The sequence below is a fragment of the Aulostomus chinensis genome, chromosome 2 (assembly GCF_037954235.1).
Source record: "Aulostomus chinensis isolate RoL2024-O1b breed Wild chromosome 2, RoL_Achi_v1.0, whole genome shotgun sequence".
Lineage (NCBI taxonomy): Eukaryota > Metazoa > Chordata > Actinopteri > Syngnathiformes > Aulostomidae > Aulostomus > Aulostomus chinensis.
In genome coordinates, this window is record NC_141321.1 from 32,830,810 (window position 1) to 32,846,750 (window position 15,941).

Sequence of the window (15,941 nt, forward strand, 5' to 3'; positions counted from 1 at the left end):
GTTGCGGGCCGGATTGAGATGCGTCAAGGTCCTTTATGACCATGGAAACTTGGGAGAGGACGACCTTTCTCTTGACCGCAGGAACCGGGTTCTAAACACATTTCTGGCAACATAACTTTGCCGCCAAAATGGTCCCACGCCAGGAGGCGTTCCCTTCTAAACACGTCAGCCTCCCCCGAACTTCTTATTTTCTGTTTTCTTGTCACTCATGATAGTTTCAGCTCAAACTGTTCCTGAGAGGAAAAATGTGCGTGAGACTTCCTCCGACCCCATTGTATCAACAAGCCTTTCTTCTCTTGTGTGTGTGTGTGTGTGTGTGTGTGTGTGTGTGTGAGAGAGCAGGTGTATCAGGTGTATGCTCGCCGGTCCCCAGAGGAAGTCCATGACATCCTGAGAGCCGTCGGCGCCGACTACGTGGTGCTGGAAAACAGCATCTGTTACGAGCGGAGGCACAAGCGAGGCTGCAGATTGCGGGACCTGCTCGACCAGGCCAACGGACATGTGGGTGGCTTTCTTTTAACGTGACTCATGGTGCAAGCTCCTGTGACTTGGTGAAAGCTCTCAGCCTCCACGAAGATCAATAGTCTCCCTCCTCACCTGCTCTGTCGCTGTCACCTGCTCCCCCCACCCCCGGTTTTGCTTTATTTTGATGTCAGTTGCGGCGTGCTGGCTATTTGGATTACCAGCGGCAAGACAAGCTTTTGTGCTGCTGTCTGGCTCAGTGTGGTGTAAGACACATGAAACTCAGAGTTGCTGAGTGTTTGATGCTCCTAAAAGCGCACACGCGCACACACACACACACACACACACACACCTCACATGGGGACGGATTTATTGAAGGGGCTCCTACTTTGCAGCTGTTCTTATCCTTATTTCTTGTCGTCTTCTTGATTTTTATTCTCACGTTTTTTTCCCTCTTAGCTTCCTTCTTCCTCTTCTTCTTCCTCCTCCTCCATCTTTCTTTCTTGTTTCGCTCATCTGGAACAACAGGATCCTCGGGTGCTCTCAGGCCAAAGCAGGCACATTCATATTGGCACTCATCACCTTGGCAGCTGATTTAGATTTTCGAGTTTTTCAATGAAACTCCTGGGAAACTTTGATTCAAGTGTACTTTCACTTTTTCATCTTGGTTTTTTCATTACAGGTGAATTATTGTTATCGGCTTGTCAAAGTTTTGTCTTTGTTGCGGGAAAACATGGTTGCTGGCAAACATTTCTGGTTATTTTCACCGATGAAACACTGATACACAAGAACAGACATCAAGTTTAGTTCAATAAGAGAATCAGAGCGATAAAATAGGCTTCAGGTCACCAGCAGTCAGTTTTTAGAGATGTTCTGATCACCGCCCATCCAGTTGTGCGATACAGGACCAGATTATGATGCTTCGATTGTTTGTTGTGTCGATAACGAGACGCTGGTTTTCTGTCCCATTAGATCATGGACGGACCGGGGGAGAACGAGCCGGACCTCGTCCAAGCCTCCCACCCTCGATTTTGCGAGGCCGTCAAGGACACACCGGCTTACAGCGCCCTCTTCACCAGAACGTTTCAAAATAAAACCTTCCATGTGTACCGGATCAAGAAGAAACGCAAGAAAAGCGCTCAGAGTTTGTAGAAGCCCGGCTCGACTGGCACAAGCTGGGCTGCGAGGAAAAAAAGAGCCCCTGTCAGAGGCCGGGGGGGGGGGGGGGGGGGGGGGGTAAAAGCAGTGAATCCTCGCCGAGCCCAGCTGTGATTATGCCCATTATTATTTCAGCACTGTGGGGTTACAGCAGCGGGCCGGTTCAAGCTCGGGGCTGCCCGGTTTTAGTTGGTGGTGGTGGAACCACCTATAGGAGTCCCGCTTTGGGCTGCTCCGTCTCCACCCGCCCTCCTCCCAGCCCAGGCCAACACACAGAGACAATTATTAGAGCCCTGAGCAAAGCACCACCAGCGACTACTAATAATCCAATTTAATTTGAAGTTGTCTGTGTCATTTCTCCACAGCAGCATGAAACACACCAGCCATCGCTACTGAGAAATATTGCTTTTTCTGTCACGCTGTGCAGGCTCGGGGGTTTCATCGCAATTAAAGCATGAAATCTGTTCATCAAATCATTCCCTTCATTTATCATATATATATATATATATATATATACATATACATATATATATATATACGGTACCTTTCCAACAAGATAATTGCTGTATGTTGAAACCTGTGCCCTCTACGGGTCCAAATGAATAAGGACAAAAACTATTGGAGTCGGTTCAGACACGTTACACGCGTTATAACCAGCACCTGTGGATGTGCTTGTTTTTGTTCCGACGGGCTCAGATTGTTGTTCCGCCCAAGCGTCAGAGAGAGGACTCCGCAGGCGCGGACCTGTGTTCACATTTCACTTCTTCAGTGGTAGTTTTGATTTGCGTTTTTTTTTGTGATTCGTTGTGTCGCTGTTGATTTTGGGACGATTGCGTCTGCGAGAACCAGATCACACGTTCAGGGGGTGTGAAACTGTGGCTGCCACTTCTTAGTTGCATGTCTTTTGAGTATTCCTTCACCAAAACAGTGTATTTTGCCTTTCAAGTACTCACTCTTGAGCTCACAAAGATTTTACCCCTTGTGGCTCAAGAATGCAGAATGAGCCGGCCTGGTGCGTTTAGCTCGAAGCTAACGGCGACAGGCTAACAACAGCAAAACTGCCAATTCACCAACTGGAATCCATCAAGTGGTAGAAAACCACTTCGATTCAGCGTTTTGTCACATGGCCCAATGTTACTACCCCCCAGAAAAAGGCTGACTCATGCCTCTGTGGTTGTTTGCTTGTATATTAACGCTAACTTTGTTCATTTCGTGCAGATTTTAAGTCTCATCATGTTTTGTTTGCGTCTGAGCTTATTTGAAGTAATGATCAGAAATGAGATGTAAAAGTATGGTTGGCTTTTATTGGAGTGGCGATGATGAATGATGTCATCCCTGAGGTATCCGGTGCTCTGTCCAATATTGGAGCAGTTCCTATAATTACGAATCTATGAATGCTTGAGACCCAAAAAACATGGTAACATTTTTAAGATTTATTAATACCCCAGTTCTTTAAGCAACAAATTGACAATTCAGTAAAAAAATAGAAACATGCTAATACGTTAGCTCCACGCGTGTGTTTTGTCTATTATTTACTGCCAGTGACAGCATAGAGAGGAAGTAAAACGTCCTCATCAGATCTGTTCATTGTAATGAATTTGGGATTTTATCTGCGTTGACGCATTTTTGATAAAGAGAAATGACGACTCATGGATTGCTGTAATTGAATTTTTGTTTGTACGGTACACTGTAGAGGTCATTAGCAATGGGATTGTGATTCATCTACCGGGCAGAGAACTCTTCACCGCCATCTTGGCCTGCGTCAGTGGGTGGCGTTCTCTCCGTTGTCATGGAGATGGATCTGTAGTCAGGGAAGCTCATTAAAGAGTTCTCGTGTTAGCTTAGACATTCATTCTTTATTTAACATATTGTAGTTTGTCCCAAAAAAGAAAAAAATAATCAGGGAACTCTCACTCACCTGTGAGCCGCGTCGCAGATCCGTCACCATGACAACTAAATTGACTTCATCTGCTGTTGAAGACCAATGAAGATTGTTAGTGGACTTTTTGTCAAGAATAAACCTTGATGCTCTTGACTCATTTATTCCATTCCAGTCTGGTCTTATTTCTACTTTGATTACAACAGTTTTAAATTTCCACCCACAGCTGCAGACCGACCCCAGGATCAATGACGGCGACCATCTTGGTTCTCTATCGAGGTCGCTTCTGTTCTTTTCTTGAGCCTGTTTTTCCTGAATATTACGGAATACTATGAAAATAGTGGGTGGATATTGTAGACCTGTGGATTTTTACTGCTTTTTCCTTATACAGTACTTCACCCAAAAAGTGTTTTATTTATCAAATTCACACCATTAAGGTGTATTGAGCTCAGAGATTTTACCCACCTACGTTACTTTTTGTGACTCCAGAATGCAGAGGGAGCCAGCCACGTATATTAAGCTTGAAGCTAATGAAAACTGACGGCTGACATCTTAACTGTTCAGACTAAAGCTAAAAAAAACTTAACTTCAAACCTATCGTTTTATTGCTTCAGCTTTTGTTAGCCATCAGTCTCCGTTAGCTTCAAGCTAAACATACATGGCTGGCTCTGTCTGCATTTTGGAGACACAAAAAAGTGATGCAGAATCTGTCAACGTGGACTGATGAAGAGGAGGATCCGTGGTTACTGTCAATGTTGCGTTAGCTTCACCACCTGAAATCGCTCAAAGACTTGTTTGACCCACAGAAACAACAACAACAACAAACCCTTACATCATTCACCCACCAGCCTAGAAGCAGACAGCAGATATGAAGGTGGCCTGCAGGGCTACGTAGGCAAGCTTTCCGTGAGCTTAATGGCTCGGCTGTGGTCCGATTATCCTGGCGTGTAAATCAGTGCTGGCATCACTCTGTCTGCTGCAGCATCCATGCTGTCACACAGCCTCGCACAGACCATGAAGTCATACTTTATTTGCACTTGTAAAATAACTTCCTCTCACTAAATAAAAAGTGTCTTTAGGGGGGCACTGGGAAGAAGCAAAAACACAATTTAAACCACGAAATTCACTGGCTTGCAAAGGTCAACAATTACAAGACTTGAGTGCTTTGATCTTTGTTTCGCTTCAATTGAGACAAAGATGAGAGAGGTCCTTTGATGTAGTGACTCATCAGGGGAAGCTCAGGGGTTTGGACTCTCGGTTCCGTTTTAAATCCTACTGATATGGTGAGCATGAAGAGAGAACATATACCATGCTGCCAGAAGAAAAAACTTTGAGTGGTAGGAACATGTTCTATCTTGTAGCCATGAATTAAATTGAGGGTTATTTTTGTTTATTTTTTAGTGACGAGGGAAGTGAGTTTTAATCCTTGAAAACTGACTTTAAATTCCTGCAAACTACTCAGCTCAGACAATTTCAGGTTCCTCGCCAAATTGTTCTAGGAAGAATAATTTCTGAGAAAGAATTCTGGAGGAATCCAAAGGGTTGTTTTTTTGTGTGTGTCTTGTTCTATTTTGATACCGAGGTTGAACAACAATAAAAGACTGAGGAAGATGGAAATATTGTAGAAATTGCAAAATATTCCAAAGGCTTCAAAATCATAGGAACTGGAGTTTACACACACACACTTGTGTACCTCATATATACACACACACACGTGTATATATATACACACACGTGTGTGTATATATATACAAACGTGTATGTATATACATATATATACATATATGTGTATATATACATATATGTGTATATATGTATATATACACATATATGTGTATATACATATATACATATGTATATATGTATATACACATATGTGTATATACATATATGTATATATATGTATATATACACACATATATACATATATGTGCGTGTGTTTATATATACATATATGTGTGTATATATATATACACACACACATATACATATATGTGTATATATATACATATATATGTGTATATATACATATATATGTGTGTGTTTATATATATATATATATATATATATATATATATATATATATATATATATATATATGGGCCTTGGAACAAAATGTGTCACTCCGCCTCAGAACACCTGGAGCAAATGCGTGCGTACATTGGAGAATAAGCGATTGAGTCGATCGAGTAGCGTAGTAGCCATGACACTCATAAGCCATTTTTCAGTGTAATAGTTTGTTATTCCTAGCTTACTCTATAGGTCCTAGCTAGCACTAGCATCAATTCCAGGAAGGACAAGTTCTACAAGTGTTCACTTTAGCTCATAAAATAATTTTTAATATATCAGTGGGAACTCATGACCTAATTTCATAAAGATATTGAAGAGAGGCTTAGAATATAAATTTACTCCAATAACAGTTGGAGTTTGCTCACTCAACTTAGCGATGTTAGTGCAGCTCAGATCCACTTTCAATGTCGATGCGCGTTCATGACATTTACAGAAATGCGGGGGAGGGGCGACCTCGCTCTGTGTCTGGTATTTACAACCAACATCAATGGAAGCGACATCAGGCAGCAACGCTTAGTGCATCTTCAAGTTTTACAGAGCACAGACTTGATGTGATGTTACTTAACACGTTGGAGTAACGTTAGCATGTTAGCTAATAAAACGTTAGCTGATTTTATTTATTTTTTTGCTATCTTGGCAAGGTCAGGCTTGGCTGGCCTTGTGTATACAGGTTTCGATTGTCTTCAGTTGTTTTCCCTGATTGTTTCTCCAATGTTCAAACTCATCTACGGCTTCAAACTCCTGGTTCTTCACCCGTCTCTGCATTTTACAACGTTCAGCTGATGCTTGACTCCCTCAGCGTCCGTTGCTAATCCGTTGCGCTCCCTTGGGAATCGGACAGAAGTCGTCCAGGAAGTTTTGATCCTCCAGCGACCTCGAGAGTCACTTTAGTTTCAATTACCTTGAGAGTGCTTAAAATTTCTCTCCATAAAAGCTGAGGCGACAACACTGCGGGGTGCCTAGAGCCTGATGTTGGTCACAGCTGGCAGGTCAGTCCCGGTTTGTGTGACAACCTCATCATTGTGTTTTAGCTGAGGTACACAACGCGAATCCGACGCCAAGTGATATTTGCGGGCGCTACTGTCGTGATTTATGTCATGTTTCGTCTTCGCTGTCACCTCTGTGATTCTCATCAGCAGCAGCCGTCAACCTTTTCACTCGTTTTCTCTCTCTCTCTCTCTCTCACTCTCCCTCTTTCACATGCAGCCACAAACACACATGAATAATTTAAATGGCGAGGAAATTGCAGCAGGCTGACAACGACGCTGATTCCCCGCCGCAATCCAAAATAGTTTGTGTGTGTGATAGAGAGAGGGCCAACACTTGCATATCAAACCGAGGCTTTGTGGTAGGAGAAGAAAGTTAGGAGGAGGGGGAGGAAGAGGAGGAGGCTCGTGTTTAAAGAGAATCAGAAGTGAACGCATCAAAACAAGGTTTCTCAACCAGCGGCACCTCTTCCTCGCTTTCTTTTTCTTCTTTCCAACCAAAGGGGAAGGGGAGTAGAGAGGTGATTGAAAGGCGTTGCTGTTGTCTCCGTAATTAGGTGTTGGCCAGTCACAGCTGTTAACAACCAGCCGCTCCGTGGATACATGTTCTCCCCTCCCTCCCTCCCTCCCCCCAGGCAGCCTATATTTGTACACTTGTTAATAAGGACCTCCGTCTTTGATAATCCTCCACGCGCTTGTTGTGAGGCTGTTTGAAATCCTGTTGTTCGTTCACGCTGTAGCCTGGTTGCAATGCACACCGCGGATGCTTGTTCTCTCGCTTCCTCCGCCCTCATTCTGAATGTTTAATTTAGGAGATGTCTGATTGCTTTATTTGAGAGCGGTGAGACTCCATTATGTTTGCCTAATAAGAGTGTACGTAGAATGTAATGTATTTTTCAGCATCGTTCATTTCCATACATATTGAGATTAGCGGTTCATTCGGCGGCACTGTCAGCATATGGTTCCCGTAATGAAGACAAGATGGAAGACGCCATTAATTTGTGTGCACACGTAGAAATTAGCTCAGCGCTACATTTAAACTGGTTTGAACAGAGTTTGTGAAACAACACTGGCCACAAAAAAAACTACTTTTATGTATTTTATTTTGGATTAAAAGCGTCACTTTCATTGTCAACTAACAAATGAACTCAAGAGAGCACAGAACCTTCGCTAAGGTGTGATTGATTATTCCTGAGAAAAGAAGGACTTCAATTGAAAGTTACGTTGACGGGACTGTCACTCCGAAGCGGTCGACTCAGGTGATGAAGTGCACGCTCCATCAACCACATCCTGACTTCTGAGGCGTCATGTTGTCTAATGAAACCCATAAATAAGTTATTGTCAAACGGCGTCTCCTCGTAAATTGGGTGTGGGTTAAACACGTGGAATCAAATCTGTGGTTGGCACAAACTGAAGATGTTGTGGATGTTTTTCTTTTACTACGTCAGTAAATAACATTGCTGGTGGTCGCGGACAAACGGCTAAAGAGGTCGGCGTGGACTCTCAAGGTCATCAGAACAAAGACACAAGCAGTCTGAGGCTTCGCTGCTGAGACGACGGTCCCGAGAGTAACATCAGTTTTGTACGTCTCATGATTTGAGTGTAATTGCTTGCAATTGCATCAAAACTCATAAACGAACTGATCAAGACGGAACAGCTGATTTCTTGTAATAATTCAAATCCAGCGTCACTCTCCGATGATCTTTTGTGTGAGGGAAACCACAGAGACGCGAGCTAACTAGCTGCTAGCCACCGTTCAGGATGGCGGTGTGAAGTTTCCACAAACTTTTAAACGGCGTGAACGTCTTCCACAAATGCAGCGAAAGACTCAGCTGGACACTCTGGCGTCATCCTCAACTGGACCGGATGGAGGACCGTACCGTGTTCAGAGTCCACCATTGGTGATGTGCATCAAGTTAAGCAGGAACAGGAACCCATTGTGTTAATATTGACGCCATTATTGATTGTGCCTCGCCTTTACAGGCTGATTTCTGATCAGTTTTCGGTGTGTGTCCACTTGAGAGAATATTTACACAACATTCAGTTCCTTTTTTGGGGGGGGGGGGGTGAACTCTTAATTTTCAGACAACTTTGTAACTCTACTCCCTACATTTTAACACAAATATCTGTACTTGCTACTCGCTGACATTCTAAAAACAGTTTCATAGTTTCAGTCGGGATGCCCAGAAGACAAGAATGATTTCAGAGAAACAGACGCACAAAACGTTGAACATAAAAAGGCAGAAGAAGACGTCTGTAGACAGCCGCCATCTACGCTGGTCGAAGAGACGCGAGTCATCGCTGGCCTCCCCGGGGTCGAGACCTTTGTCTTATCAGTAACGTCACACACGAGTAAACCTTTCTGGGCGTTCTTGCAGGGACGCGAACGCCAACTCCTGATGCTGTAGGACGCGGTGCTGGCATGCAACAGGTGACGTTGCGTAGCAGGCGCAGCACCACAGAAGCAACGCACAAATTCAACATGGTTACTGTTGTTAGAACAAGAGAATGTCTGCATCCAGGCCAGGAAGGTCAGGTCCAACACACACCTGACGTGGTCTCCTGTGTGGGGGGTCTCACCTTCAGCACATCTGGGTCGGTGTGTCTTCTGTGCAGAGAAGCTGAGAGCAGCGGCGTGCTGACGCTCGGCGTTGGGCCGATGTGGACGAGGTCACAGACAAAAAAACCCATTTTATTCACCTTAATGAAAGCATGCGGCGCTCGGATCGTCTGTTTGAACCCTGGAGCGCTGCCGCAGCGAACAGGAATACAAAGGTTCTGTGCACTTTATATATACACTTGTATGATTGTTTATAGATATAAAAATATGTATATGTGTAACTATATATGTGTACTTATACCTTTTACATGTGTATGTATAGATATATTCATGCATAAACAAATGTATGTATAAATACAGATGTGTATAGGTGTTTATCAGTATATCCATTCATGTATACATGTCTAAATATGTGTATTTACGTATGTATTACACACATGTATATACAAGTGTTACCCATGTATGTTTTATTTATATATAACTAAATATTCATGTAAACATACAGGCATATACAATTGTATATATAGAGATATACAGACATGTATATATGTGTATGTATTTACATATACGTATAAATTCTCATATATAAACACTTCTACACATAAATATTGTGTATATGTGTGAATACAAGTGTATATAATGCACATGTAAATATATACATACATGTTTGTAATTATATGTTGATACAAAATAGCTACGTGTGCATAAATGTATGTTAAATATTAACGTATATATACATAAATATACAAACGTGTATACACAATGTTTATAAATGTGAACACATGAACATATATACGTACTTCTATAAATATTAATATATATACATATTTATGTATATCAGTATTTCATATATATGTATATACACTAAAGTTACATGCATGTTTATATGTATATACACATGTACGCATAAATATATATATAATATATATATAAATAAAAAAAACATACATATTTGTATATGTATATACATAAGCATGTATATATACACATATATTATACGAGCTGCACGGTGGTGCAGTGGTCAGCACTGTTGCCTCACAGTAAGAAGGTTCCACGTTCGAGAGTCTCTCCTCTGTGTGGAGTCTCCATGTTCTCCCTGTGCCTGCATGGGTTCTCTGCGGTACTTCGGCTTCTTCCCACCGTCCAAAGACATGCAATTGGGGACGAGGCTGATTGATACTCGAAATTGACCGTAGGTATGAATGTTAAGTGTCACGGGGGGTGGAGCCTATCCCAGCAGCCTTCAGCTGAGAGGTGAGATTCACCCTGGACAGGTCACCAGTCCATTGCAGGGCCAACACATAGAGACAGACAACCATTCACACTCACAGCCACGCCTACGGTCAATTTAGAGTCTGGATTAACCTGGTCCCTCTTGATGTCTTTGGACTGTGGAGGAAGCTGGAGTACCAGAGAGAACCCAGCAGGAACAGGGAGAACATGGAGACTCACCCAGAAAGACCCCGTGCTGCAGCCGGGGCAACATTAGATTATTATATTAGACACAAATCCTGTTTCTTACTGCAGGTCTGGAAGCATCTCATTTCAACGTTTGTTTTTACCTTTATTATATTATGGCGATTTGCTCTCTTTAAGTGCACCTGACCAGTGCCTAAGGAAGCCGGACGCCATCCACCACCAGGCTCTACCACGTTACTGTCTGTAGAAAACGTGTCCAACATCGCCAGCTGTCCGTCTCTACCAGTCTGCAGACACACATCCTGCTTGACTTTTGTGCATGAAGCCCTGATGAGGCTGTTCCCTCACATCTGGGTCTGTGCACGCGTGATAAACAAGAACAATACGCACCATGCTCTCAAGAAGTGTTGGAGATGATGGCTCCTCGAGGCAGACCGGAACAAGGGAATCAGCTTTCAACAGGAGGACCTGAATTTGTCAGGACTGCTTCGTTAGTTAAGTTAATTCAGTTTTAAATAACAAAGAAACAAGTTCTTTTGGACTGGTTCCTTGGTTATTGTCTGTTATGGGTGGATTTGTTTGTAGGGTTTGTAGTTATTGTTGTGACATTGTTTTATGCTACGGTTTATATAAATATATATATATATATGTGTGTGTGTGTGTGTGTGTATATGTGTGTGTGTATATATACACATATATGTATATATATACACACACATATATATATGTGTGTATATATACACATATATGTATATACACATATATGTATATATACATATATACATGTATGAATATATACATATATATGTCCTCCTCCATGTATATATCTCCCACAGAGGTTAGACCCTCCTCCCATAGACGTTTGACCCGCCTCCAGTGGAAGTTAGACCCTCCTCCTACAGAGGTTAGACCCTCCTCCTACAGAGGTTAGACCCTCCTCCAGTGGAAGTTAGACCCTCCTCCTACAGAGGTTAGACCCTCCTCCTACAGAGGTTAGACCCTCCTCCAGTGGAAGTTAGACCCTCCTCCTCCAGAGGTTAGACCCTCCTCCTCCAGAGGTTAGACCCTCCTCCAGTGGAAGTTAGACCCTCCTCCTACAGAGGTTAGACCCTCCTCCTACAGAGGTTAGACCCTCCTCCTACAGAGGTTAGACCCTTGTCCCACAGGTTACAGGTTAGCCCCCCCCCCCCGTAAACCCGTTATAATAAACTGTCCCTAGAACAGATGTCATGGTGGCATCGCGTGTTTCTCTACTGGGTGGAAATGTTTCTGCCGCTTCACTACCACGCCTGATGAAAACTATTCACATCTTCTGATTCTGCTGTTCGATATTAACAATATGATTCCTCCTTGATAAATGAATGTCATTTTTATTTCAACCATCTCGTTTTCCACGTTGTCGAACCATCTTTTTCATTTCGGAGTTTTAAAGGCAGCCAAGATTCAGCAGTCACTGGTGCAAATAAATGAATTTATTCGAGAGAAGAAAAAAAAAAAGATAAAAGCAAATACAAAACACTTACATAACTGTTCAAAGCTCATCACCAACATGATGATTAAAAAAAGATATGTTCTGTTTGATTCTTTATTTTTTTTCTCAGAGGCTGCACTTCTTTTTTTTCTCCTTTTTTTTTTTTTTTTTTTAAACCAACAGTGCTTTTCTGGACAAAAAAACCCCCAAAAAACAAAAAAGCAATAATAGTCGTCTATCTCTGTATTTACAAATGAGGTAAAAACATTAACTTGGTTCACAACATGTCTGCACCCGAACACAACATTTACAAAGCTGCTTTTATGGTACAAATGAATGGTGGCAGGAAGTGAGTCACCGCTCCTGAGCCAAGCTGAAGGGTCGTCATCCTCCTCGGCTCTGCAGAGAACACAAACAAAACACCCTTCTCCAGGAAATCCCTCTTCTCTCTCTCTCTCTATATATATATATATGTGTGTGAGTGTGTGTATATATCTATATATGTGTGTGTGTGTGTATATGTATTAAAAGAAGCGCTTCGCTTCTTCATCCCACGGCGTATTGCACCCTCACCCAACTGCCTTATCTCTTACTTTTAAAGCTGCGTTTCTTCTTCAGCTTTTCACAAGAGTTCTTTTGTTGTTGTTCTGAACCCACACTCCTTTGTTTTATTCTTTCTTTCCCCAGCATGACAGCGAGCCATCAGCTCCTATTAGGATTAGCAGCCTGATGTGTTTTCACACAAACACACACACGCACACACACACACACACACTCTCCCGCCTTTTAACTGCTCTGTCGACAGGCTGGGCGCCACCAGCGTGATGACAGTGACGCTGCTCCTTCCGGCCCGGCACCACACCTGAATACCAGGAGGTGGGGGCTCGATTCATGCCATTTGCTGTGTAACAAACCCCCAAAGGGCACCGTTGCTCCTGGCAACTCCCCCCCCCACCCCGGCCCCTTCTGAAGAGCTCCATGGTGCCCCAGTGGCACGTAGGACCACAGAGCCAGGCACTTGATAAAGCTGGGCGTTCACTGTATGACTTGAGCCACACGATTGGCTCAGAAGCCTGACGGAGTTTCAGCTTCGGTGGGGCTCAGGAATCAGCAGCTCTGATTGGCCGCCGCCGTGTTTTAATATGTCAAGTAACCAGCAGCGTCTGAGAATATCCTGGGCCAGGAGGCCATGTTGGTGGGTGGAGAAACTCTGGCTTCAACAACCGCTTCAAGGTGCAAAACAACCTGATTGGAGCTTTGGAGCAAATCTTTATCAACCCCGAACGGTTCCACGGGTGCCTGAATGGAGAGATTTGGCGAGTCAGAATTAAAGAAGTAGCATCATACAGTGAAGGTCCGGCCCGGGATCGCTCTTCTCTGCTCCTCCTCCTCAGGAGTGAACCCTCTTCATCCCTTTAAAGGTAAAAATTAAAGGTCCTGTTCTCAACGTGGTTTTTTTTTTCTGATTTATTCTTTCATTGTTTTTACACAAATAATCCAAATCAGTTCCTCGACAGCAGGACGTCTTTTGTTAGGGGGGAAAAAGTGCGTCAGCCGTGTGGAAAGAGAAGGAAACCAAATGAGAACACTTGGCACTGCTGACGACTCACAGCCGGGATGAACGCTGCAGTTAATAATTCCCGACATTTTCCCCCCACAATCACAATTATCACGCTGTGTCTGCAGGTAGGCTGTAATTTCACCGGGAACAAAAGATATATATCATTAAAATCATGAGAAATCTCCTCGCTTCAGCCCTCCTCCTCTTCCTGTTTACGGAGTAGTCACCTTGGAGAGCTGCTCGACATCGTTTGTATTCTACCGAGCAATCGTCTGTTAAAGTAAGTCTCTGGCTGCCGCCACATTTGGTATGCGCATGAGAAACAAGTATTTCCTCCCTCCCGCAGTCCGCACGTCCTCTCCCATTTCTTTGTTACAAAGCTGTTTGAATTTTTGTGCATCCTCCCCCGGGTCGGGAGGAAAGAGTGGAGCACGTCTAAGAATAGGAAATTAAATGAAGACGAGGGTGCAGTAGTAAGTAGCTTGATGTCTTACAACCCACGGCGCGTTGAAAGCTGAAACACCCAACCAATACAGAACTACTCAAACCAGCCAAGAACACAGTACCAAGAGAAAAGTGAACGAAACAAATCCTCACCCTGCAGTCACTGGGGAAGCGGGTTTCTGACACACAAACATTGACAGAAGCTGTGTACAGTCAGCGAGAAAACCGCATGGACTCTCTGGCTCGGCGGGCTACTCAGGATGATGACCGCTCGTCTTCACGCCCGACAGCGTGCAACATTCACTCCCTCGCCAAAATGTTAGGAACACTTAAGAATCAGGTTGGTAAAGAAATCCTCCGGGAAGGTTATGATGCTCAGCGGTGCCGGGAACTGTCGTTAGCTTCCAGGCTAGCCGCCTTCCGCTCAATCACGAGGTGACAGGCGTTGTTGCATTTATTCTTCTGTACACAGACACACACACATAGACACACACACACACACACACTGCTGCGTTCACAGCTGTCACTGTGACAAACACACACTCAACAGTCCTTTGACGAGTTGGATTCTACGACATATTTGAGTTTCTTAAACATGTGATCAGAAGGTTCTGAACAGCAGAAGCTGATTCAGCGATTTGAGGGCTCCCTTCATCGGTGGGACCGAGGAATCCCGAGGCTCCTGGTGTTCGACCCGTCCAGGTTTAAACATCCAACAGACTCGGGATAAACTGAACATGATAACCTTCACGAAGGAGGCGGTTTCACTGCATCACACTCATCTAGATGCAACTGGCGAGTGAGTGTACGCTGATTCGTGTGATTATTTACAATAAACGCGTGACGTGAGGTTGACGTGCTCGGGTGAAAGAAGCTTCTCGTCGAAAGGCCTTCAGCTGATTTACCCGGCGCTGCTTTTAAAAACACAGGATAGCAAGGATTTGAGCGGCTGTGACGGGAACAGATTTCTCTGACAGGAAGCTGAGCGCCATCATGATGAGTAGCCCCGGTGGAGAGTGACGCTCGCCAGCCTTTAACCTGACTGGCAGGTTTGATAACGTCTGCTCCTGCAAGAGTGTCATCCCAGGAAGAGCGACAGCTGCTCTGCACAGGGACGCTTTCATCGGTCTGAGGCGCCGTGGAGACTGACGGCGCTCATCATCCAGTAAATAAAACACCTTCAAGTTGTCATGGAGTGAAGGGTGTGGCGAGAACGAGTCTCTCTCTCGCTGGTGTCCCGCCTCCGTCACGACTTCCTGTCTGCTGATTTGATTGTTTTGAAGCAGCAGCTCAACAGGGTCCATCAGAACGGGTGGGACCTGTGAGAGTTCAGAGGTCGCTGGCCTCCGCTTGCTCGTACAGCGCCCGCAGCTTCTCAAAGCGAGGCCCCCACTCCCCGAGCGTCTCCTCCCTCCTGGGCTCCCCTCCCCCGTCCCCACCGCTCCCCGCATCCAGACCTGCCGAGCTGAAGGAGCTGAGGGAGCCTGCGGGCGAACCGCCTCCCTCGGTGGAGAAGACCTGCAGGGAGTCGAAGGGTCCCGTGTCCGGGTGCTGGTCGGCGTCTCGGATGATCTCGCACAGGTAGCGGGCCAGGTCCTGGCTGGAGAAGGACAAGGAGCGGCGCACCAGCTGGGAGGGCTGGACCTGCCCCTGGGCTGGGAGTCTGGTGGGGGGGACGTCCCTGCGGAGGCAGGTGGGGGCGGTGGAGGAGCCTGCTGATGGGGGCAACGTGTTGGAGCTGGCTGTCCGGCTCAGAGTGTCCAGGGGCTGAGAGGAGGGGGGGGCCGGCGGCGCCTGGTGGAGGAGGTGGTGGTGATGGTGGGGAGGCGGAGGGTGGTGCAGGGCTCTGGAGCGGCAGTACTGGACCGACTGGGCTGGGCTTGGCTGGAGTGACTTCTGCAGCTCCGCCATGTCGTAGGCATTCTGTACAC

General features: G+C 44.9%; 2 protein-coding genes across 5 annotated transcripts in view; one reads left to right on the forward strand and one right to left on the reverse strand.

Moving 5' to 3' along the window:
- Positions 1 to 3,650, forward strand: part of dpy19l3 (dpy-19 like C-mannosyltransferase 3) — a 54,288-nt gene extending 50,638 nt beyond the window's left edge. For all 4 annotated transcript variants that reach the window (XM_086190496.1, XM_086190502.1, XM_086190481.1 and 1 more), the window contains 2 exons: positions 343 to 501; positions 1,435 to 3,650. In XM_086190496.1, coding sequence (XP_086046622.1) covers positions 343 to 501; positions 1,435 to 1,614 — 339 coding nt within the window. In that variant the 3' untranslated portion in view covers positions 1,615 to 3,650. The remainder of the gene's footprint in view (positions 1 to 342; positions 502 to 1,434) is intronic.
- Positions 3,651 to 11,990: 8,340 nt separating this feature from the next.
- Positions 11,991 to 15,941, reverse strand: part of LOC147269765 (neural-cadherin) — a 280,583-nt gene continuing 276,632 nt past the window's right edge. The window contains exon 37 of the mRNA XM_086190512.1: positions 11,991 to 15,933. Within this exon, the coding sequence (XP_086046638.1) occupies positions 15,340 to 15,933 (594 nt within the window). The 3' untranslated portion in view covers positions 11,991 to 15,339. The remainder of the gene's footprint in view (positions 15,934 to 15,941) is intronic.